This window comes from Salmo salar, chromosome 05, assembly GCF_965601325.2.
Source record: "Salmo salar chromosome 05, fSalSal1, whole genome shotgun sequence".
NCBI lineage: Eukaryota > Metazoa > Chordata > Actinopteri > Salmoniformes > Salmonidae > Salmo > Salmo salar.
In genome coordinates, this window is record NC_138295.1 from 80,777,263 (window position 1) to 80,801,840 (window position 24,578).

The 24,578-nt window shown below is 45.6% G+C and overlaps 1 protein-coding gene across 3 annotated transcripts in view; it reads right to left on the bottom strand.

Annotated features, from left to right (window-relative positions):
- Positions 1–7,697: 7,697 nt before the first annotated feature.
- Positions 7,698–24,578, bottom strand: part of LOC145879579 (sodium bicarbonate cotransporter 3) — an 85,564-nt gene continuing 68,683 nt past the window's right edge. Inside the window, exons 14-26 of one of the 3 annotated variants that reach the window (XR_014392431.1) lie at positions 24,016–24,261; positions 22,627–22,732; positions 21,863–22,024; positions 21,583–21,696; positions 17,601–17,762; positions 15,029–15,280; positions 14,702–14,770; positions 14,197–14,370; positions 13,870–14,001; positions 13,703–13,785; positions 12,189–12,296; positions 9,266–11,335; positions 7,698–9,116 (exon numbers count right to left, since the gene is read on the bottom strand). Coding sequence is in view for 2 of the 3 variants with exons in the window: in XM_082975641.1 (XP_082831767.1) it covers positions 11,254–11,335; positions 12,189–12,296; positions 13,703–13,785; positions 13,870–14,001; positions 14,197–14,370; positions 14,702–14,770; positions 15,029–15,280; positions 17,601–17,762; positions 21,583–21,696; positions 21,863–22,024; positions 22,627–22,732; positions 24,016–24,261 (1,690 nt within the window). In the remaining variant the exon portion in view is untranslated. Of the gene's footprint in view, positions 9,117–9,196; positions 11,336–12,188; positions 12,297–13,702; positions 13,786–13,869; positions 14,002–14,196; positions 14,371–14,701; positions 14,771–15,028; positions 15,281–17,600; positions 17,763–21,582; positions 21,697–21,862; positions 22,025–22,626; positions 22,733–24,015; positions 24,262–24,578 lie in introns of those variants that run through there. The other 2 variants (XM_082975641.1, XM_082975642.1) reach the window with 2 other exon arrangements.

Genomic DNA, 24,578 nt, shown 5'->3' on the forward strand with positions numbered 1-24,578 from the left:
TTAACCAACAATGCAGTTCAAGAAAGAGTTAAGAAAATATTTACCAAATAAACTAAAGTAAAAAATAATAAAAAGTAACACAAAGAAATAACAATAATGAGGCTATATACAGGGGGTACCGGTACCAAGGGGAGTGTCAATGTAAATAGTCCGGGTGGCCATTTGATTAATTGTTCAGCAGTCCTATGGCTTGAGGAGTAGAAGCTGTTAAGGAGCCTTTTGGTCCTAGACTTGGCGCTCCGGTACCGCTTGCCGTACGGTAGCCGAGAGAACAATCTATGTGACTGGGTGACTGGAGTCTGACATTTTTTGGGGCTTTACTCTGACACCGCCGAGTATATAGGTCCTGGATGGAAGGAAGCTTGGCCCCAGTGATGTACTGGGCCGTACGCAATACCCTCTGTAGCGCATTATGGTCAGATGCCGAGCAGTTGCCATACCAGGCGGTGATGCAACTGGTCAGGATGCTCTCGATGGTGCAGCTGTAGAACGTTTTGAGGATCTGGGGACCCATGGCAAATATTTTCAGTCTCCTGAGGTGGAAAAGGTGTTGTCGTGCCCTCTTCACAACTGTCTTGGTGTGTTTGGACCATGATAGTTTGATGGTGATGTGGACACCAAGTAACTTAACTCTCGACCCGCTCCACTTCAGCCCCATCAATATTAATTGGGGCCTGTTCGGCCCGCCTATTCCTGTAGTCCACGACCAGCTCATTTGTCTTGCTCACATTGAGTGAGAGGTTGTTGTCCTGGCACCACACTGCCACGTCTCTGACCTCCTCCCTATAGGCAGTCTCATTCTGTCGGTGATCAGGCCTACCACTGTCGTGTCGTCAGCAAACGTAATGATGGTGTTGGAGTCGTGTTTGGCCATGCAGTTCTGGGCGAACAGGGAGTACAGGAGGGGACTAAGCGCACACCCCTGAGGGGCTCCAGTGTTGAGGATCAGTGTGGCAGACGTGTTGTTGCTTACCCTTACCACCTGGGGGCGGCCCATCAGGATGTCCAGGATCCAGTTGCATAGGGAGATGTTTAGTCCCAGGGTCCTTTGGTCTGATGAGTCCAAATTGTGAGATTTGTGGTTCCAACCGCCGTGTCTTTGTGAGATGCAGAGTAGGTGAACAGATCTCTGCATGTGTAGTTCCCCCCGTGAAGCATTGAGGAGGAGGTGTGATGGTGCTTCGCTGCTGACACTGTCAGTGATTTATTTAGAATTCAAGGCACACTTAACGAGCATGGCTACCACAGCATTCTGCAGTGATATGCCATCCCATCTGGTTTGCGCTTAGAGGGACTATCATTTGTTTTTCAACAGAACAATGACCCAACACACCTTCAGGCTATTTGACCAAGAAGCAGTGATGGAGTGCTGCATCAGATGACCTGGCCTCCACAATCACCCAACCTCAACCCAATTGAGATGGTTTGGGATGAGTTGGACCACAGAGTGAAGGAAAAGCAGCCAACAAGTGCTCAGCATATGTGGGAACTCCTTCAAGACTGTTGGAAAAGCATTCCAAGTGAAGCTAATTGAGAGAATGCCAAGAGTGTGCAAAGCTGTCATCAAGGCAAAGGGTTGCTACTTTGAAGAATCTCAAATATAAAATATATTTTGATTTGTTTAACACCTTTTTGGTTACTACATGATTCCATGTGTTATTTAATAGTTTTAATGTCTTCGCTATTATTCTACAATGTAGAAAATAGTAAAAATAAAGAAAAACCCTTGAATGAGTAGGTGTGTCTAAACTTTGGACTGGTACTGTATATTGACAGGATAGGTGAAAGCTATATGGTGGGTGAATTTGCTTCCATCCTGTTCAGCCAGTTTTTCAAAGGAGATGATGAGATGTATTTATTGAGATGAACCCAGTTTGTATTTTCTTCAGCATTTACAGCATCTCTAATGACAGAGTAACTTTGTAAAAGGTCATAAAACAGGTCACAGTCGTGTAGAGAGAGATACTGTATGGGATTGGTTCACCTGAGTCAAAGGCTGCCAGTACCAGGAGAATGACTGGCACCACTCCCATGGTTGTGACGAGGGCCATGGCCGCTAAAGCCAGATGGGAGCAGGGATGGTGTCAGATGGGTCGTGGAGGTTGGCAGGTAACTGGGCTGTGAAGGCAAATATTTATTTAATTTGTTAGAATTTCAGAAACATAGCAAAACAGTCCTGTCATCTAATATTTATGTGGCCGTTGGTTGTGGTTGTTTAGGTACTGTATGTTTAGGTAGCAGCTTTGGTTAGGCACACTGTGGGTTGTTTACATATCAACCAATTTCCCTTAGCCCAAATTTGACCATATGCTTTGGCAAAGACAACATTGGAAATAGGAGGCCTACAGGCCAACTCCTGTTGTTGCCATGGCAGGTCTATGAGGACAGGAAGTCATTTGCATCTCTGACAGGTCCTGTCATTTGAGAAAGGTGTGTAGCCAAAGTTGATGGATAAGGCTAGTTTCAACATAAATAGGCAATAGCATAAATACTTTGAGTGAAAACGATTGAGCCTAAATCTGTGACAAGTGAATTCCAGCCTTACTCCTCAGACTATTATACAGATTTTTACTAAAGTTAATACAGTAAATACACTGAGTGTACAAAACATTAGGAACACCGTCCTTATATTGAATTGCACCCCTTTTGCCCTCAGAACAGCCTCAATTTGACGGGCATGGACTCTACAAGACGTCGAAAGCGTTCCACAGGGATGCTGGACTATGTTGATTACAACAGTTGTGTCAATTTGGCTGGATGCCCTAATACTAGTACACTGTGTATATTTGGGTATCTCCAATCGAACAAAATAGTTTTAGTGGCCCCCCTTTTGATGGCGGAGAGAAACATGTACGCTTTAAAGTACATTTACTGCAATTCTACACATTTTGCCATGGGGATGAGAGACATTTTGTAGTTTTAAAGCACATTTTCTGCAATTCTTCCCATTTTACCTTAGGGTGGAGATTTTAAAAAATGCAGCTTTAAAGCTAATTTCATGCAATTCTAAACATTTTTCCATGACTTATGCCATGTTAATGATATCTGAGTGAGAGTGACTAATAAAATCAATGGGGCCCCCTGGTGGTCAGGACCCCTGAGAATGTGCCCTGCGTGCCCGGTTGGTATTCGGCCATGATTACAAGTTTATATAACTGGCTAGACCAACTTTCCAATCTAAAATTGTTACCTGACATGGCTAATTGAGTGACTGTCAGTGAATGACAAAACAAGTGAAAAACTGATAATGCACAACCAAATTTCAAGTTTGCACCTTGTGTATTCTACTATTCTAACTCTCAACATTAAGTTGAGACCCCGACAGTTCGGGGCCCCTAAGCGCCCGCTTATGTTGCTTATGCCTAGAGCTGGCCCTGGGGATCTCTTCAGAAATACATTTTTCATAAACACCACTATTGTTCATTACTTTCCATGTATTACCTTTAATTGTTGTTTTTTTTATTTAAGCATTATTACAGATTTATACAGAATAGTTATTTAATAAGATTGAGTTATTTAAAAAAGCTATCAAACATTGGTATGCTACATTTGTAGAAGCTTAAAGACAGTCCGTATCCTCTTACCTTGGGGCAGAAACACTCTTCACCTTCCCTCAGTTAACTGACTCTAGTTAGACTCTGTCTTGCTTTTTCCTCCTTGGAAACACTGACACATTTGACAGTCAAACTCTTGACAACTTCTTTGCATGGAAGCAGACAGAGGCCTGGAAGACTGGGATGTGAGGGTGAAAGGTGACAAAGGAAAGGTTAAGTAAATGGTCATAGCACCTGCACTATGACACATCCAATTCCATTTAATAGCTTGTTGCCACTACTACATGTCGGCACTCTGATGTTGAATTGAATATCTTTAAAAGTAATGTTGAAATTCAGTTTTAAATGATTTTAAATGACTGAAAATGAAACGGAGTGCCTGGATACAGCCCTTTGCCGTGGTATATTGGATATATACCACAAACCCCCGAGGTGCCTTATTGCTATTATGAACTGGCTACCAACGTAATTAGATGTAAAAATCAAAGTTGTCATACCTGTGGTATACCACGGCTTTCAGACAAATCAGCATTCAGGGCTCGAACCACCCCGTTTATAATATAGTATAACATGGGGGTGATTGGGCTTTATTTTAAAGGGGTTTCTTATCAACACCAAACGTGTGTGTGTCTGTCTACAGTGTACCAAAAACAGTCACTTTGAATAGTAAATGAGCTTTCAAATCATTGTGCACACAATTTCCATAGAAGAAGCACAAACCAAACTGAATAGTCATCTGAAATATCTGAACACTTAAATCTGAGTCTGTGCAGAGAAGCCTATTTGGTATTGATAAGGGGACCAGATGTAGTCACTAGAATAGAGGGACTCAACACCGACTGCTGCTTCATTTTAAAGTGGCAATCTGCAGCTCCAACAATAACAAAGCGGACACCTGCCACTGAGGGGTGGGGCTGGATAAATGTTACCACTCAAATTCATGGAGAGAGCAATGATACCAGTACTGACCATCCATGACATCAAAATAATAGTTTTACCATGTTTTGAGGCTATAACATGGTTACATTTATATTGTTTACTAAGGAATAAAACAAGCTTTCGGGTTCTGATGGGGAACATCAACTGAACTAAGCTCAAAGTATTTATACGTTATATTCTTCAAGACTCAATGGATATATTTAAAAGTAAAACATTTAAAATAATAAAATGATGAATGCCACATTCAAAACAACAGGGAACTCTGGGAAAGAATGAGCTCCGACGGGGAAATATCGATTTGAAAGGTCATCCAACTCGGAATTCCAACTCGGGAACTAGGGCCTCTTTCTAGCGCGCCAACTTTCTGACGTCATGGTTTGACCTCGTATTGTTCTGAGGCATTTATAAGTTAGAGTGCATTCAGATCCCTGAACTTTTTCACATTTTGTTAGACTTATTCTAAAATTGATTCAATGTTTTAATCCATAATGACAAAGCGATAACAGTTTTCTAGACATTTTTGCAAATGTATTAAAAATAAAAAACAAATACCTTATTTACGTAAGTATTTAGACACTTTGCTATGAGACTCAAATTTGAGCTCAGGTGCATCCTGTTTCCATGAATCATCCTTTAGATGTTTCTACAACTTGGAATCCACCTGTGGTACTGTAAATTCAATGAATTGGACATGATTTGGAAAGGCACACACACACGTCTATATAAATGTCCCACAGTTGACAGTGCATGTCAGAGCAAAAACCAAGCCATGAGGTCGAAGGAATTGTGAGCTTTGAGACAGGATTGTGTCGATGCACAGATCTGGCGAAGGGTACCAAAGCATTTCTGCAGCATTGCAGGTCCCCAAGAACACAGTGGCCTCCATCATTCTTAAATGGAAGAAGTTTGGAACCACCAATACTCTTCCTAGAGCTGGCCGCCAGACCAAACTGAGCAATCAGGGGAGAAGGGCCTTGTTCAGGGAGGTGACCAAGAACCCGATGGTGACTCTGATAGAGCTCCTCTGTGGAGATGGGAGAACCTTCCAGAAGGACAACCATTTCTGCAGCACTCCACAAATCAGGCGTTTAAGGTAGAGTGGCCAGACAGAAGACACTCCTCAGTAAAAGGCATGACAGTCCGCTTGGAGTTTGCCAAAAGACAACTAAAGGAGTCCGACTATGAGAAACAAGATTCTCTGGTCTAATGAAGTGTCACGTCTGGAGGAAACCAGGCACCGCTCATCACCTGGCCAATACCAATCCTTACAGTGAAGCATGGTGGTGGCAGCATCATGCTGTGGGGATGCTTTTCAGCAGGAGGGACTGAGAGACTAGTCACAATTGAGGGAAAGATGAACAGACCAAAGTACAGAGAAATCCTTGATGAAAACCTGCTCCAGAGCGCTCAGGACCTCAGACTGGGGTGAAGGTTCACCTTCCAACAGGACAACGACCCTTGGCACACAGCCAAGACAACGCAAATCAAATCAAAGTTTATTTGTCACGTGCACCGAATACAACAGGTGTAGACCTTACAGTGAAATGCTTACTTACAGGCTCTAACCAATAGTGCAAAAAAGGTATTAGGTGAACAATAGGTAAGTAAAGAAATAAAACAACAGTAAATAGACAGGCTATATACAGTGGCAAGGCTATAAAAGTAGCGAGGCTTCATACAGACACCGGTTAGTCAGGCTGATTGAGGTAGTATGTACATGTAGATATGGTTAAAGTGACTATGCATATATGATGAAGAGAGAGTAGCAGTAGTGTAAAAGAGGGGTTGGCAGGTGGCGGGACACAATGCAGACAGCCCGGTTAGCCAATGTGCGGGAGCACTGGTTGGTCGGCCCAATTGAGGTAGTATGTACATGAATGTATAGTTAAAGTGACTATGCATATATGATAAACAGAGAGTAGCAGCAGCGTAAAGAGGGGTTGGGGGGGGCACACAATGCAAATAGTCCGGGTAGTCATTTGATTACCTGCTCAGGAGTCTTATGGCTTGGGGGTAAAAACTGTTGAGAAGCCTTTTTGTCCTAGACTTGGCACTCCGGTACCGCTTACCATGCGGTAATAGAGAGAACAGTCTATGACTGGGGTGGCTGGGGTCTTTGACATTTTTTAGGGCCTTCCTCTGACACTGCCTGGTGTAGAGGTCCTGGATGGCAGGCAGCTTAGCCCCAGTGATGTACTGGGCCGTACACACTACCCTCTGAATTGCCTTACAGTCAGAGGCCGAGCAATTGACGTACCAGGCAGTGATGCAACCAGTCAGGATGCTCTCGATGTTGCAGCTGTAGAAGGACCCATGCCAAATCTTTTTAGTTTCCTGAGGGGGAATAGGCTTTGTCGTGCCCTCTTCACGACTGTCTTGGTGTGTTTGGACCATTCTAGTTTGTTGTTGATGTGGACACCAAGGAACTTGAAGCTCTCAACCTGCTCCACTACAGCCCCGTCGATGAGAATGGGGGCGTGCTCGGTCCTCCTTTTCCTGTAGTGAACTGGCTTCGGGACAAGAGTGGTTTTGGGACAAGTCTCAAGGTCCTTGAGTGGCCCAGCCAGAGTCTGGATTTGAACCCGATCGAACATCTCTGGAGACCTGAAAATAGCTGTGCAGCAATGCTCCTCATCCAACTTGACAGAGCTTGAGAAGAATGGGAGAAACTCCCCAAATACAGGTGTGCCAAGCTTGTAGCATCATAGCCAAGAAGACTCGAGGCTGTAATCGCTGCCAAAGGTGCTTCAACAAAGTACTGAGTCAAGGGTCTGGATACTTTTGTAAAATGTGATTTATTTTAATTTTTATTGGTAATACATTTGCAAACATTTCTAAACCTGTTTTTTGCATTGTCATTATGGGGCATTGTGTGTAGATTGATGAGGGAAAAAACTATTTAATCAATTTTAGAATAAGGCTGTAATGTTACAAAATGTGGAAAAAGGCAAGGGGTCTGAATACTTTCTGAATGCACTGTATATTCGTCAAGACTCAATGGATATTATTTTAAATAGTCTAAAAATGTATAAAGCAATGGCAGATTGCCCCTTTAAATCAAAATAGTGACTGTCTGTAGTGTGAGCTGTATGTTTTGTATGCATTTTAGTGTACTAGCAGATCAGTGATACAATACTACTTCTGTTCATCACCAAGCAATGTTGCTACAACAACTTGTCAAAGATTGAGGCCAACCAATACAGCTACAATGTAGTAACCTTTATTGCTTTCCTTCAACAACTTCATTTCCATTACAAAAAAATTCAAATCGTTCATTTACGTTATCCCTCGGTTCCCGCCATACCAACCTCATAAGAATAGTACAGATACCATTCATTGTACAGTTTAAGAACAATTCATTAAAAACTTCACTGATATCAAACCTAATGGCAACATTTCAGGCCCCCACTTTATAGGGGACTGAAATGTCTAGTCACACGGTGCTGAAAGATCGCCTGTCCTCAGTGATCGTCACTGGTTTCGGAGTTTCACATAGCAGTACTATGACAATTTATTCTGTGTTCTATTGTTGAACAGCGTAGGGAAGATACTGAGAAAAAGGCACCTTGGACTGCTCTTAACAAGCTCCCCAGTAGACCACGTTTCCTAGTCCCAGCCTGCTTAAGTACTCAACTACCAAGAGATAATGCACACCAAGGCAGCGCCAGTGATGGGAAAAAGTACCCAAATGTCATACTTGAGTAAAAGTAAAGTTACCTTAATAGAAAATGACTCAAGTAAAAGTCACCCAGTAAAATACTACTTGAGTAAGTAAAAATTTTGGTTTTAAAATGTACTTAAGTATCAAAAGTAAATGTAATTGCTAAAATATACTTACGTATCAAAGCAAAAGTAAGACTAATTTAAAATTCCTTATATTAAGCAAACCAGACGGTACAATTCTTGTTTTTTAAATTTACGGATAGCCAGGGCACACTCCAACACTCAGACATCATTTACAAATTAAGAATGTGTTTAGTGAGTCTGCCAGATCAGAGGCAGTAGGGATGTTCTCTTGATAAGTGTATGAATTTAACCCTTTTCTGTCCTGCTAAGCATTCAAAATGTAACAAGTACTTTTGGGTGTCAGGGAAAATGTATGGAGTGAAAAGTACCTTATTTTCTTTAGGAATGTAGTGAAGTAAAAGTTGTAAAAAATATAACTAGGAAAGAAAAGTACAGATACCCCAAAAAATGACTTAAGTAATATTTAAAAGTATTTTTACTTCAGTACTTTACACCACTGGTAAGCACAAAGTCAGAAGGAACAAGAACGTACGTCAATTTCCAACATTCATACATATGGGGCCCATAATTGACCCAGAGGGCAAAACAGCTGTTAAAACAGATGCACTTTTTCTTGAAATGACTTTGTTTTCATCAAGGTGTTCAGATGGAAGCGGTCAGTCAGTTATTGAACTTGAGGAGTCTCCTCTTTATTGAAGTCAAAACAAATTCTTGCCCCCCGTACGACTTACACCCAATGTTTCATAACCTTCATTCCATATTTGTATAATACTATAGATTTAAATAAAACTAACTCAATCACATAATTCAAACTGATGAATTCAACTCAATCACAGAGCCATGAACAGCAGACTGATGCCTTTCCCAGTAGGACTCCTGTAACAGTAAACATATTGGATAATCAACCAAAAGTATTACTATTCATTAACACTAAATCCACGGGACAAAATGACCTATTTTTATTTTTTTTTACAAAACAGCCTACAACAGAATAGCCAATAAAAGAAGAGCACAGAGAAACCCACCTATCACAGTGTTGTCCAGTGTCAAATAGGAAAAAGGGGTTTACAGCTGAAAGGGAGGGGCAGAGAAACACACAGCAACATCTTCTAGCAACACTAGTGGATTGACAATGAGAGAGTCAGGATTGACAGTGAGCGAGAGAGCAACAGAGTGAAAGTGAGAGATAACAGAGAGAGAAAGGGAGAGAGAGACAACACAGAGGGAGAGGCCGAGAAAGAGACAACAGATACAGAAAGAGAGTGCCAGGGAGAAAGAGAGAGACTGACAGAGAGAGGGAGAGAGAGAGAGACAACAGACACAACAGACACAGAAAGAGAGTGCCAGGGAGAAAGAGAGAGACTGACAGAGAGAAGGTGAGAGAGACTGACAGAGAGAAGGTGAGAGAGAGACAAGGGCCTCATTGAGCCCATTGGTTCCTGAGACTGATCTAAATAGATACATGTATATAAAAAGGTACATATAGCCTGCCCACCCCTCTCGTTGTGCGGCAGGCGTATCTAAAGTGCACAGATATAAAGAACAATTACCGGCCAGCAACAAACAATGACCCTGCCCCTCCTCCTGCCCCCTCCCAAACTCTGCAATGTTGACCAATTCAAAATAAATTAAGTGCATTACATTTTGTAACGATATAGATAATAACAAATAATTGTTATTATCTATATCTATATAGACAATCTAAAATATATACCCCATAACAGAAAATATTCCATTGGATGTAAAGCGTTTAAATGGATAAAAGTGGGTTTCCCCTCGTCATCATAACCAAGGGGAGGCTACAGCTCTGGTAAGGCTTCCACTACACTAGATTAAACCCAGGCTACCACAGCCATGTACAGTCACACTATTGAACAGCTTTAAACCTGCCCTGAAGAAGGCATCACTTTTAGAAACCTCTATAGACTTACTCTATACATATTTTCTTCCTTTCAAGTCCACCATTATGTATGTATGGACATGGACACGGCAGGCAGGCAATACCCTCACCATTACTCCAAAATAATAAGACCGCTCAATCGAGAACATTTTGTTTTTGAAACTTCATCTTATTATAGTCCGTTTCCAATTTGGGATTGTTTAAGATTAGTAAGAGATGTTTGCCAATTAATTAAAGAAATATTCTGCAAACTATGGGCTATGCTGTGGTCTGTCATGTTCACTTTGACAGAACATCTTCAGCCTTTCAACCTTCTGTGACTGATAATCTGAATCAACAGCACATCGTACACATGACTCTGATATTGTGAAAAGCCATCTTAAGCTGCTCTTATGTTCCTTACACTTGTGTACACCACACACACACACACACACACACACACACACACACACACACACACACACACACACACTAAATGTATTTGGACCTTTTGTTGAGCATCCCCTGCTTTCTCAAGCAGAAAGTGTCTATTGTTCAGAGTGAGCCAGATAGCGTGCTGTGAGTAGTAGCTGTTGTTGTGGTCAAGCCACCCGGGTTGCTTAGACTGCTGTTAGGCCTACTGCTTCCTATGAACCACCTGGGGACAGTCTTGACAAGTTTGAAATGCTTACAGCAACTCTTCTAATATAATGCACTAAGGGCGATAGAGGCCACTACATGCATCCATAATGCATTGCCCTTGAAGTAAGTGTTACGAGGACAGACTGTACACCATATCACAGAGACTATGGATATGTTGGTAAAAAGCCTGATTAAAGTCATTCCAAGAAGACCAAGTGGTTCCTTAAAAAAGGCACACCTGAATCTAAAGCCAATGTTTTTTCACCTTAAAACGATGATAAAATTAAAATACCAATTTCCCAATTAGAACTAAAGAAACATGGGTAAGTAGCGCTGGTTGTGTCTGTGTGCCCCTTGGCATTGGTATGGTAGCAGCTGTTAGGTCAATGGACAGGGCCATGAAGGACACTGCCCCCTGCTGTGTGGGAGGACAACGCCACCTGGTGGGCTAGGGGCTGACGTGGCACTCTCCCTGCTCCTCCCGTCCCTCCTTCATAAGGAGGTCTCAGCATCCCCATACTTCTCCCCCTGGTCATTCTCCAAGTTTATCTTCACACAGGACACCTTCGCCTGGCTGGGAACAGAGAATAACACCATCATCACCACCGAACGTCAGTTCATTCATTGAAAAATGATAACTATATCTAAATATAGCTGTTTACAATTAATGAATTAAACTTGAATTTCAGTAAGATAAATCCTCCAAACTCATTCAACAAATGACAACCCAATACAGTGAGTATGAACCCACTCACCACCCCTTTCACACAACGTGCAATGTTGCAAAATGCAACATTGGAAGGCTGAACATACCCCAGGTGGACCCAAATGCTCTTATCTTTGGTTTCTTTGAAAATATTGGCAGTTCTAAGATATTTGTCATACATCCAGTACTATTGATTTGCAAGTTGGTGCTTCATAGTATCTCTATTGTGGGTGGGAGTGTTATAATTAGCCTTTACACTCTTAGTTCATTGAAAGGTTATTCAAAGTCATATACTGTCAAGCACAAAAAGGTATGGGTTCAACTTCTGGACTATATAAGACAATAGGGTGGAGGCATAGAACACGAGGCTGGATTCCAAAAGGGAACACTTGCTGCCTTCTCTGGCCCTCAATCTTGAGAGTAAGCAATAATAGCCTTATACAAGGATTCATCAATATTCCCCCACACTTAAAAGCATGTGATTGAGACACATATTGACATGCATGAAATTAATGTACATTTTTAAATAGTTTCAAAATTCATTTTCAAAATATTTAAATAGAAAAGTTTTTTTATTTTTATTTAAATATTTAGTCAAAATGATTATCAGGGTGTGATTTTCTGAGAGGGATGGGAGCATGTTTCTGGGTTTGGCCCCAGCAGCCAGACAGGAAGAGGAAGGATGAACACCTGAATCATACTGAGGAGGAGTTATAGCTACCTGCCACTATGTTTCAGAGCTTTGGCACTGTCAGAGTTCATGGAGACAGACTTCCAATTGGTGGTTTTGGCCATTTCATCAGAAATGTTTACCATAGAGGGGTCCAAACTGCAGGGGAACAAACACACACCACAACACACTCAGCTGGCGTACACAAACACACACCACAACACACTCAGCTGGCGTACACAAACACACACCACAACCCACTCAGCTGGCGTACACAAACACACACCACAACCCACTCAGCTGGCGTACACAAACACACACACCACAACCCACTCAGCTGGCGTACACAAACACACACCACAACCCACTCAGCTGGCGTACACAAACACACACCACAACACACTCAGCTGGCGTACACAAACACACACCACAACACACTCAGCTGGCGTACACAAACACACACCACAACACACTCAGCTGGCGTACACAAACACACACCACAACACACTCAGCTGGCGTACACAAACACACACCACAACACACTCAGCTGGCGTACACAAACACACACCACAACACACTCAGCTGGCGTACACAAACACACACCACAACACACTCAGCTGGCGTACACAAACACACACCACAACACACTCAGCTGGCGTACACAAACACACACCACAACACACTCAGCTGGCGTACACAAACACACCCCACAACACACTCAGCTGGCGTACACAAACACACCCCACAACACACTCAGCTGGCGTACACAAACACACACCACAACACACTCAGCTGGCGTACACAAACACACACCACAACACACTCAGCTGGCGTACACAAACACACATTTTCAAGGTCTCATTTCTGAAACAAACTCAAATGATCTTTGATTGGCAGCAGTCAACATACAGTATTACAGAGGACCCTTAGAAAACTATCATAGTCAGTCATTCTAAATTGCAATACTAAGGGAAATGAGCTATTTAGTATTACTTCAAATATAATAGTTGGATGAAATAGTCGCTTGATTGCAAGGACAGTCTGTGATTGGTTGTTTTTCTGGTTGTTATGGGGCTGAGGGTCGGGGGGGGGGGGGTCATGTTCAACAACAAATCAAACACGAGGGCTGTATTTCATTCCACAAGGCTGTCCACTTCCATAGGCCCTTCAGAGGGGAGGAAACAGCGGTGTGGAATGAAACCGGTCCGAGGAGGTCAGGGCAGCTAATCAACCAGGTGGGAGAGCAGCTGTATGAGGGGTGCATGGTGAGACTAGAGCAGGCCTGAGACTGAGAGACCAACCCCTGCTCTCTCCTCTGCATCGTGTGGCATGTCCAACTCAACACTGCTGTCACACCTGCTTTGGGAGAGACGGGTCAGTGCTTCAAAAGGGGTTACTCTTCCCTGTAACATGAATATACTAGTCCATAGTTCTCCAAAGTACTTCACAATGCATTACAGAACCCGCGAGGAACAGCACTGATGGGCTATGGTGAATGGGCCGTGACTTCCTCCAAGTATAATGGACATTGATATACTGCATCAAAATTGTCCCCAACCACTAACCTGACTTTGAGGGTCTTGAGGATGCCCGGCCCGTCGTAGGGGTGTGCTATGCCCTCTTCCACTTCCAGCATGCGCTGGGCCTCCTGTAACCATGGAAACAGAGGGAAAGTGTCAGTGGGACTGTCACAGCTCTCTGCAGTAGTCTGTGAGAACAGTTGGACGCGCACCTCCTTGGCTTTCTTCTTCTTGTCGTCCTCCTTCTTCTTCTTGCTCTCAGGCATCAGGTCGTCCAGCCAGCTCAGCTCCCTGTTGGTGAAACATAGGTCCAGCAGCTTCCGTATGAACACCAGGGCCAACACCTAGAGACACCAAAACAAAATCACTGACTTGTACTTTTAGCTCTTCATTAAAATGGCATCATCCTGACAATCCAATTCTGTGCCATCTCTTTGCTTGACGTATTCTCTGTCTTCAGTTCATACTTCTGTTTCTGTAAGAAATTGCCTGTGAAGTGTATTTCTAGCGCCATACTAACAGCATATCCGTATTCTTACCATCATGGGGAAGACGACGGCGGCGGCGGATGCCTTGATGACCCACAGCAGCACCAGGCAGGTGAGCTGCACCAGGGTGAACACATGGACCTTCCACAGGGGAACGTAGCGCAGGTAGATCAGGTCCGGCTGGTGCTTGGCTGGCATGCAGAACAGCTTGATACGGTCAAAGAACTACAGGAGAGGACAACCACAACACAACCATGTTCAGACCACAGGAGGCTGCTGAGGGGAGAACGGCTCATAATAACGTCTGAAACTGAGCAAATGGAATTGCATGAAACACCTGGAAAACATGTGTTTGATACCATTCCACTTATTCCGCTCCAGCCATTACCACTAGTCTGTTCTCTTTAATTAGGTGCCACAAACCTCCTGTGGTTCAGATGTACCGTTGAGCGTGTGTGTGTGTGTGTGTGTGTGTGGGGGGGGGGGGGGGGGGGGCAACACTGCAGTGTAAACCTACCTCACTGATCACATGACATAACACACCACACAGACTGACCTGGATGCCTTTGAGTGAGGACACACCCATGTAGAGAAACACCCCGTAGAGGACTGGCATAGGGATGAACTAGAATAACAACACAGGGGACAGAAGGTACTTTAGTCATTTAATCATCGTCCTCACCCTTTTCTCATTTCTTTACCCACAAACCACTGGGGTGTTCCCTTTCCTCATCACTCTGGTATCAAAAAGAAGTGATGTTCCAAAACAGTGAAAGGATGTTGAGGATCTGATCAAGAAATTGGGCACCAGCCTGCGATCCTATAAGAGCGTCTCTTGTTGATTTGGAACATCCTACCAGTCTATAACAGAGTCTCATCTCACCTTGAGCACCGAGGTCATGAAGACAGAGCAGCCCATGAGGATGAAGATCATGAAGCTGGTGACCCTCTGCTCTCTGATCCCCAGGAACTTGGGCTGTTCCCCGGGGGCCGAGCACTCTGACTCCAGCTTCAGACTGTTGACGTGGGAGATGGAGAGCACGGTGGCTGCTACGAACCAGGGCAGGCCCATGATGGAGCACACCCCCAGCATCACAGACACCACCAGAAGATCCAGGTGGTAGCCACAGCCTTTCTGATGGGGGGGGTGAGACAGTCCGTCAGGAGAGAGGCCAACCAGGGAGGGGGTGAGAGTCAGTCAGGAGAGAGGCCAACCAGGGAGGGGGTGAGAGTCAGGAGAGAGGCCAACCAGGGAGGGGGTGAGAGTCAGGAGAGAGGCCAACCAGGGAGGGGGTGAGAGTCAGTCAGGAGAGAGGCCAACCAGGGAGGGGGTGAGAGTCAGTCAGGAGAGAGGCCAACCAGGGAGGGGGTGAGAGTCAGTCAGGAGAGAGGCCAACCAGGGAGGGGGTGAGAGTCAGTCAGGAGAGAGGCCAACCAGGGAGGGGGTGAGAGTCAGTCAGGAGAGAGGCCAACCAGGGAGGGGGTGAGAGTCAGTCAGGAGAGAGGCCAACCAGGGAGGGGGTGACAGTCAGGAGAGAGGCCAACCAGGGAAGGGGAGACAGTCAGGAGAGAGGCCAACCAGGGAAGGGGTGAGAGTCAGTCAGGAGAGAGGCCAACCAGGGAGGGGGTGACAGTCAGGAGAGAGGCCAACCAGGGAAGGGGAGACAGTCAGGAGAGAGGCCAACCAGGGAAGGGGAGACAGTCAGGAGAGAGGCCAACCAGGGAGGGGGTGACAGTCAGGAGAGAGGCCAACCAGGGAGGGGGTGACAGTCAGGAGAGAGGCCAACCAGGGAAGGGGAGACAGTCAGGAGAGAGGCCAACCAGGGAAGGGGAGACAGTCAGGAGAGAGGCCAACCAGGGAAGGGGAGACAGTCAGGAGAGAGGCCAACCAGGGAAGGGGAGACAGTCAGGAGAGAGGCCAACCAGGGAAGGGGAGACAGTCAGGAGAGAGGCCAACCAGGGAAGGGGAGACAGTCAGGAGAGAGGCCAACCAGGGAAGGGGAGACAGTCAGGAGAGAGGCCAACCAGGGAAGGGGAGACAGTCAGGAGAGAGGCCAACCAGGATATAACAGAACAAAGGAGATGTCCATGATACTAGTACCTCCAAGCTCCAACTCTCTGGAAAGGCACACGCACACATTGCAAGCAAATCATAGATTTGTATAAACCTATTACAGTTGTTCTGTAGTTATGTAAGGTAAATAGTAGATGTCCCCCCCAGTCTGGAAATCCAGACCTTGTGTACCTGGTCAGGGTTCAAGTAGTGACCTGGTCTAGTATTGCTACACAATATGCAAGTGCTTTTCTTCTTTGTCACAACCTCTCTCTCTAGATATCATCCTGTCTTCCTCTGTCACAACCCACCTCTCTCTAGATATCAGCCTGTCTTCCTCTGTCACAACCCCCCTCTCTCTAGATATCAGCCTGTCTTCCTCTGTCACAACCCCCCTCTCTCTAGATATCATCCTGTCTTCCTCTGTCACAACCCCCCTCTCTCTAGATATCAGCCTGTCTTCCTCTGTCACAACCCCCCTCTCTCTAGATATCAGCCTGTCTTCCTCTGTCACAACCCACCTCTCTCTAGATATCAGCCTGTCTTCCTCTGTCACAACCCCCCTCTCTCTAGATATCAACCTGTCTTCCTCTGTCACAACCCCCCTCTCTCTAGATATCAGCCTGTCTTCCTCTGTCACAACCCACCTCTCTCTAGATATCAGCCTGTCTTCCTCAATGTCACAACCCCCCTCTCTCTAGATATCATCCTGTCTTCCTCAATGTCACAACCTCCCTCTCTCTCTAGATATCAGCCTGTCTTCCTCTATGTCACAACCTCTCTCTCTAGATATCAGCCTGTCTTCCTCTATGTCACAACCCACCTCTCTCTAGATATCAGCCTGTCACAACCTCTCTCTCTCTAGATATCAGCCTGTCGTCCTCTATGTCACAACCTCTCTCTCTCTAGATATCAGCCTGTCTTCCTCTATGTTACAACCTCCCTCTCTCTCTAGATATCATCCTGTCTTCCTCAATGTCACAACCCCCCTCTCTCTAGATATCATCCTGTCTTCCTCAATGTCACAACCTCCCTCTCTCTCTAGATATCAGCCTGTCTTCCTCTATGTCACAACCTCTCTCTCTAGATATCAGCCTGTCTTCCTCTATGTCACAACCTCTCTCTCTAGATATCAGCCTGTCTTCCTCTATGTCACAACCTCTCTCTAGATATCAGCCTGACTTCCTCTATGTCACAACCCCCCTCTCTAGATATCAGCCTGTCTTCCTCTGTCACAACCCCCCTCTCTAGATATCAGCCTGTCTTCCTCTATGTCACAACCTCTCTCTCTAGATAGCATCCTGTCTTCCTCTGTCACAACCCACCTCTCTCTAGATATCAGCCTGACTTCCTCTGTCACAACCTCTCTCTCTAGATATCAGTCTTCCAGTGTGTCTCTCACCTTGAGTTTGTGCTCCTTCCTGTTGATGATGACAGCGGTGATCTGTTGGTCCATGAAGATGAGGATGGTGCAGAGCAGGGCAGGGATGGCTGCAGCCAGCATGGTCCACCAGGGGTTGGTCCCCAGCGGGGAGATCAGCCAGCCACGGTTCTCAGACGTGGGCTAGAGGAGCAGGCACGGTCAGGAAAGAACGTCACAACACACACAGTAAACCAGTAGGCCACAACACACACACAGTAAACCACAACCCACACAGTAAACCGGTAGGCCACAACCCACACAGTAAACCACAACCCACACAGTAAACCAGTAGGCCACAACACACACACAGTAAACCGGTAGGCCACAACACACACACAGTAAACCGGTAGGCCACAACACACACACAGTAAACCGGTAGGCCACAACACACACACAGTAAACCGGTAGGCCACAACACACACACAGTAAACCGGTAGGCCACAACACACACACAGTAAACCGGTAGCCTACAACACAAACACAGTAAACAAGTAGGCCACAACACACAGTAAACCGGTAGGTCACAACACACACAGTAAACCAGTAGGCCACAACATACACAGTAAACCGGTAGGCCACAACACACACAGTAAACCGGTAGGTGACAGCACACACAGTAAACCGGTAGGTGACAACACACACAGTAAACCAGTAGGTGACAGCACACACAGTAAACCGGTAGGTGACAGCACACACAGTAAACCGGTAGGTGACAGCACACATAGTAAACCGGTAGGCGACAGCACACACAGTAAACCAGTAGGCCACAACACACACAGTAAACCAGTAGGCCACAACACACACAGTAAACCAGTAGGCCACAACACACACAGTAAACCAGTAGGCCACAACACACACAGTAAACCGGTAGGTGACAGCACACACAGTAAACCAGTAGGCCACAACACACACAGTAAACCGGTAGGTGACAGCACACACAGTAAACCAGTAGGCCACAACACACACAGTAAACCGGTAGGTGACAGCACACACAGTAAACCAGTAGGCCACAACACACACAGTAAACCGGTAGGTGACAGCACACACAGTAAACCGGTAGGTGACAGCACACACAGTAAACCAGTAGGTCACAGCACACACAGTAAACCGGTAGGTGACAGCACACACAGTAAACCGGTAGGTGACAGCACACACAGTAAACCGGTAGGCGACAGCACACACAGTAAACCGGTAGGCGACAGCACACACAGTAAACCAGTAGGCCACAACACACACAGTAAACCGGTAGGCCACAACACACACAGTAAACCGGTAGGCCACAACACACACAGTAAACCGGTAGGCCACAACACACACAGTAAACCGGTAGGCGACAGCACACACAGTAAACCGGTAGGCCACAACACACACAGTAAACCGGTAGGTGACAGCACACACAGTAAACCAGTAGGCCACAACACACACAGTAAACCGGTAGGTGACAGCACACACAGTAAACCAGTAGTCCACAACACACACAGTAAACCGGTAGGTGACAGCACACACAGTAAACCAGTAGGTGACAGCACACACAGTAAACCAGTAGGTGACAGCACACACAGTAAACCAGTAGGTGACAGCACACACAGTAAACCAGTAGGTCACAACCCACACAGTAAACCAGTAGGTCACAACCCACACAGTAAACCAGTAGGCCACAACACACACAGTAAACCGGTAGGTGACAGCACACAGTAAACCAGTAGGCCACAGCACACACAGTAGACCAGTAGGTGACAGCACACACAGTAACCCACACAGTAAACCGGTAGGTCACAGCACACACAGTAAACCGGTAGGCGACAGCACACACAGTAAACCGGTAGGCCACAACACACACAGTAAACCAGTAGGTCACAGCACACACAGTAAACCGGTAGGTGACAGCACACACAGTAAACCAGTAGGCCACAACACACACAGTAAACCGGTAGGTGACAGCACACACAGTAAACCAGTAGGTGACAGCACACACAGTAAACCGGTAGGTCACAACACACACAGTAAACCAGTAGGTCACAACCCACACAGTAAACCGGTAGATGACAGCACACACAGTAAACCGGTAGGTGACAGCACACACAGTAAACCAGTAGGCGACAGCACACACAGTAAACCAGTAGGCCACAACACACACAGTAAACCAGTAGGCCACAACACACACAGTAAACCGGTAGGTGACAGCACACACAGTAAACCAGTAGGCCACAACACACACAGTAAACCGGTAGGTGACAGCACACACAGTAAACCAGTAGGCCACAACACACACAGTAAACCGGTAGGTGACAGCACACACAGTAAACCAGTAGGCCACAACACACACAATAAACCGGTAGGTGACAGCACACACAGTAAACCAGTAGGTGACAGCACACACAGTAAACCAGTAGGTGACAGCACACACAGTAAACCAGTAGGCGACAGCACACACAGTAAACCAGTAGGCCACAACTCACACAGTAAACCAGTAGGTCACAACCCACACAGTAAACCAGTAGGTCACAACCCACACAGTAAACCAGTAGGTCACAACCCACACAGTAAACCAGTAGGTCACAACCCACACAGTAAACCAGTAGGTCACAACCCACACAGTAAACCGGTAGGTCACAACACACACAGTAAACCGGTAGGTCACAACACACACAGTAAACCGGTAGGTCACAACACACACAGTAAACCGGTAGGTCACAACACACACAGTAAACCGGTAGGTCACAACACACACAGTAAACCGGTAGGTCACAACACACACAGTAGACCGGTAGGTCACAACACACACAGTAAACCGGTAGGTCACAACACACACAGTAAACCGGTAGGTCACAACACACACAGTAAACCAGTGTCTCAAATAGTAGGTTGATAATACTCTGAGATATTGAACAAAACGTGTTGAATCTAAGAATCCAGACAGGTGGTTTGGTGCCATTATTGACTAGGGATTAACATTGACCTTTGAAATACATTGAACTTTAGACTTTTTATTCAGTACGTGAAAAAGTTTATTTTGTGTGCACTACGTCAGACACTTTTGTGAAAACACCACTGCTGGGAAAATAGGCAGATGTGTTTTATGTCGCTAATTGGATGGAAACCTAGCTACTGTTAAGGAACTTTCAGGACTGATGGAGAACACAGAGATAATTCAAATACAAGTCAAATAGATTCAATTAAAATGCTACATTAAGCAAATTATCCCAAATTTAAGACCAATTCGCCGCTGGCACATTACAGCCACTGCAGAGCAGCACTGCCTCTCACTCCCACACAGCTAGCAAGCTAGCACCCATCATGGAAATGGGGGTGGCGAAACGGGAATTTGGACCAATCCCTGACAACCCATGAACGTAGCTATGAAGCTCTACTTTGTAACAGGCTGTGTTTTTTTCCGTTTCTCTGAAAACACCTGAACGACAGAAGCGAGGGAAAAACGTTTCACCTGATATTTCAGTGAAAAGACATCTGATGACCATGAAACACTCAGGACTTTCCAACACTTCTTAGCAATACAAAGTCCCATCGATCGTACTCTGATTGGTTGAGGAATACCTTCCGCCAAGAGCAAATATGAACACACGGATTCCACGGGTTTCACAAAAAGGTCTGTCCCACAGATTTGAACGTTCTTAGCATGGCACTTGCCTTACATTTGGACTTATACCCCGTAATGTCACATTCAGTATTGTGATTTTTAGACAAGGTTAACAATAGCCTCGTTAATGTTTTCAAATTATTTAATATGTATTTTGATGACCACATTATTGACATTTAGTCAAATAGATTTTTTACAATTCTCGCATAATGTCCATTGTTTGTCGCGTAACTTAACACAATAATAATAATGTATTCAGATATAATCATTTAGACTTTTTTTTAATTTATTTTTTTACGTTAAACAATTTAAAGGCCCAAACTAAACGAAATTCAGAGTTAACTGTTTGAAACCAATCTGTACCTGAAAGCGGTCAGGCACATTCAGTTTGGGGGAGGGAATGCCCACCAGGTAGTCCACCAGGACCATGATCATGATGGTCAGGAAGACTGCAAAGTCACTGATGGTCGACCGTACCTGGAACACAGAAGGACAGAGAGTGAGAAGGAGTGCACAGCTGAAAAGAAAAGAGGTAAAAGTTCAAGTATAGAGGATCAAACCAAGGGAGAGAGCAGAGTGGTAGGACCTAAACTCACTAGTACACAACCCTGACAGACACATCACTCCTACTCTAATGCCAAACCTTGGTGGGAAAGTAGAGCTTGGTCTTGAACTGCTTGAGGAAGGAGGAGAGGAAGAAGGTGGTGAAGAAGAGGATGACGGACCAGAAGAGGACGTCAGGGATGTAGGGACCATGGTGGCCACAAGCTGGCCCAACAAACTCCCCACGTAGCCTAGAACAATCCTACAACACAGACCGGGGGAAGGACAGTTGAGGGTTGTCAAAATCAAAATGTATGTCCATGCATGAAATCAATATAATTATACTATTGAAATGGAAAAACAGTACGAGACAGATTACAACAATAAGAAGGTACCATGGACGCCCCATAAGCACGCACACGCAAACAGACACACGGAAAAACACACACACACACGGAAAACACACACACGGAAAAACACACACACGGAAAAACACACACACACGGAAAAACACACACACACACACACACACGGAAAAACACACACACACACGGAAAAACACACACACACACACACGGAAAACACACACACACACACACGGAAACACACACACACACACGGAAAACACACACACACACACACGGAAAAACACACACACACGGAAAAACACACACACACGGAAAAACACACACACACAGAAAAACACACACACACAGAAAACACACACACACAGAAAAACACACAGAAAAACACACAGAAAAACACACACACACAGAAAAACACACACACACAGAAAAACACACACACACAGAAAAACACACACACACAGAAAAACACACACACACAGAAAAACACACAACTTACATTGACATCCAGTTGGGTCCAAGATATGGATTCTGGTGCGACCCCGCTGTGGTTCCAGACCTGCTGGATCTCAGGCGTGGCGTTAACCGGCGGAGAACATTGACATCTGAGACAGAGACTGAACATTAACCGACATCGTTCACCTACTACAACTGACCTAACTCTCCCACAACTGACCTAACTCTCCCACAACTGACCTAACTCTCCCACAACTGACCTAACTCTCCCACAACTGACCTAACTCTCCCACAACTGACCTAACTCTCCCACAACTGACCTAACTCTCCCACAACTGACCTAACTCTCCCACAACTGACCTAACTCTCCCCCGCCACAACTGACCTAACTCTCCCACCTGCCACAACTGACCTAACTCGCCCACCTGCCACAACTGACCTAACTCGCCCACCTGCCACAACTGACCTAACTCTCCCACAACTGACCTAACTCTCCCACAACTGACCTAACTCTCCCACCTGCCACAACTGACCTAACTCGCCCACCTGCCACAACTGACCTAACTCGCCCACCTGCCACAACTGACCTAACTCGCCCACCTCCTACAACTGACCTAACTCGCCCACCTCCTACAACTGACCTAACTCTCTCACCTGCCACACCTGACCTAACTCTCCCACCTGCCACAACTGACCTAACAAAAACACCTAAGGTAGTTTGGATGTGCAGAGTACACTTCCTTTGAACTATGTAGAAGGTGAGGTCGTAGCTCAGCGTTCTTACATGTAGAAGGTGAGGTCGTAGCTCAGCGTTCTAACATGTAGAAGGTGAGGTCGTAGCTCAGCGTTCTAACATGTAGAAGGTGAGGTCGTAGCTCAGCGTTCTTACATGTAGAAGGTGAGGTCGTAGCTCAGCGTTCTAACATGTAGAAGGTGAGGTCGTAGCTCAGCGTTCTAACATGTAGAAGGTGAGGTCGTAGCTCAGCGTTCTAACATGTAGAAGGTGAGGTCGTAGCTCAGCGTTCTAACATGTAGAAGGTGAGGTCGTAGCTCAGCGTTCTAACATGTAGAAGGTGAGGTCGTAGCTCAGCGTTCTAACATGTAGAAGGTGAGGTCGTAGCTCAGCGTTCTAACATGTAGAAGGTGAGGTCGTAGCTCAGCGTTCTAACATGTAGAAGGTGAGGTCGTAGCTCAGCGTTCTAACATGTAGAAGGTGAGGTCGTAGCTCAGCGTTCTAACATGTAGAAGGTGAGGTCGTAGCTCAGCGTTCTAACATGTAGAAGGTGAGGTCGTAGCTCAGCGTCTCGTGAGGGAGGCGAGCTCGCGCTTCAGAGAGGTGAGGTCGTAGCTCAGCGTTCTAACATGTAGAAGGTGAGGTCGTAGCTCAGCGTTCTTACATGTAGAAGGTGAGGTCGTAGCTCAGCGTTCTTACATGTAGAAGGTGAGGTTGTCCAGCTTGTTGTTCATGTTGATGGGGTAGAGTTCCCCCAGGTGAACCAGCTTCTCCAGGGCCTCGTAGATGAAGATGATGCAGATGAGCGCTGCGAAGGCTTCCTCTGTGAAGCGGGTGATGTAACAGACCAGGGAGCTGGCGTCCGTGGCAACCAGGACGAGGCACAGAAAGGCCGTCCACAGGCCGATGCTGGTCCTCAAGGACAGGTAGGACAGGTCGTAGTCACTGGACAAGGGGAGATGGGGACAGAGGGTTAGGGAGACAACACACACAATACTAAACTTATATGGACAACTTAAAGTACTGGCATTGGTCCTATACAACCCTGATATGTCACAAAAAGGAGAAATAATTTCAAAAACTTACAGAAGTAGGAATCCTAAAACTGAATAAGACAACCCTAATCCTGAAAAGTCATTTTGGCCTCATTCAGCAATACTAGACCAGGTCACTACTTGAACCCTGACCAGGTACACAAGGTCTGGATTTACAGACTGGGGGGGGGGGGGGGGGGACAGGACAGGGACATACACTATTTACCT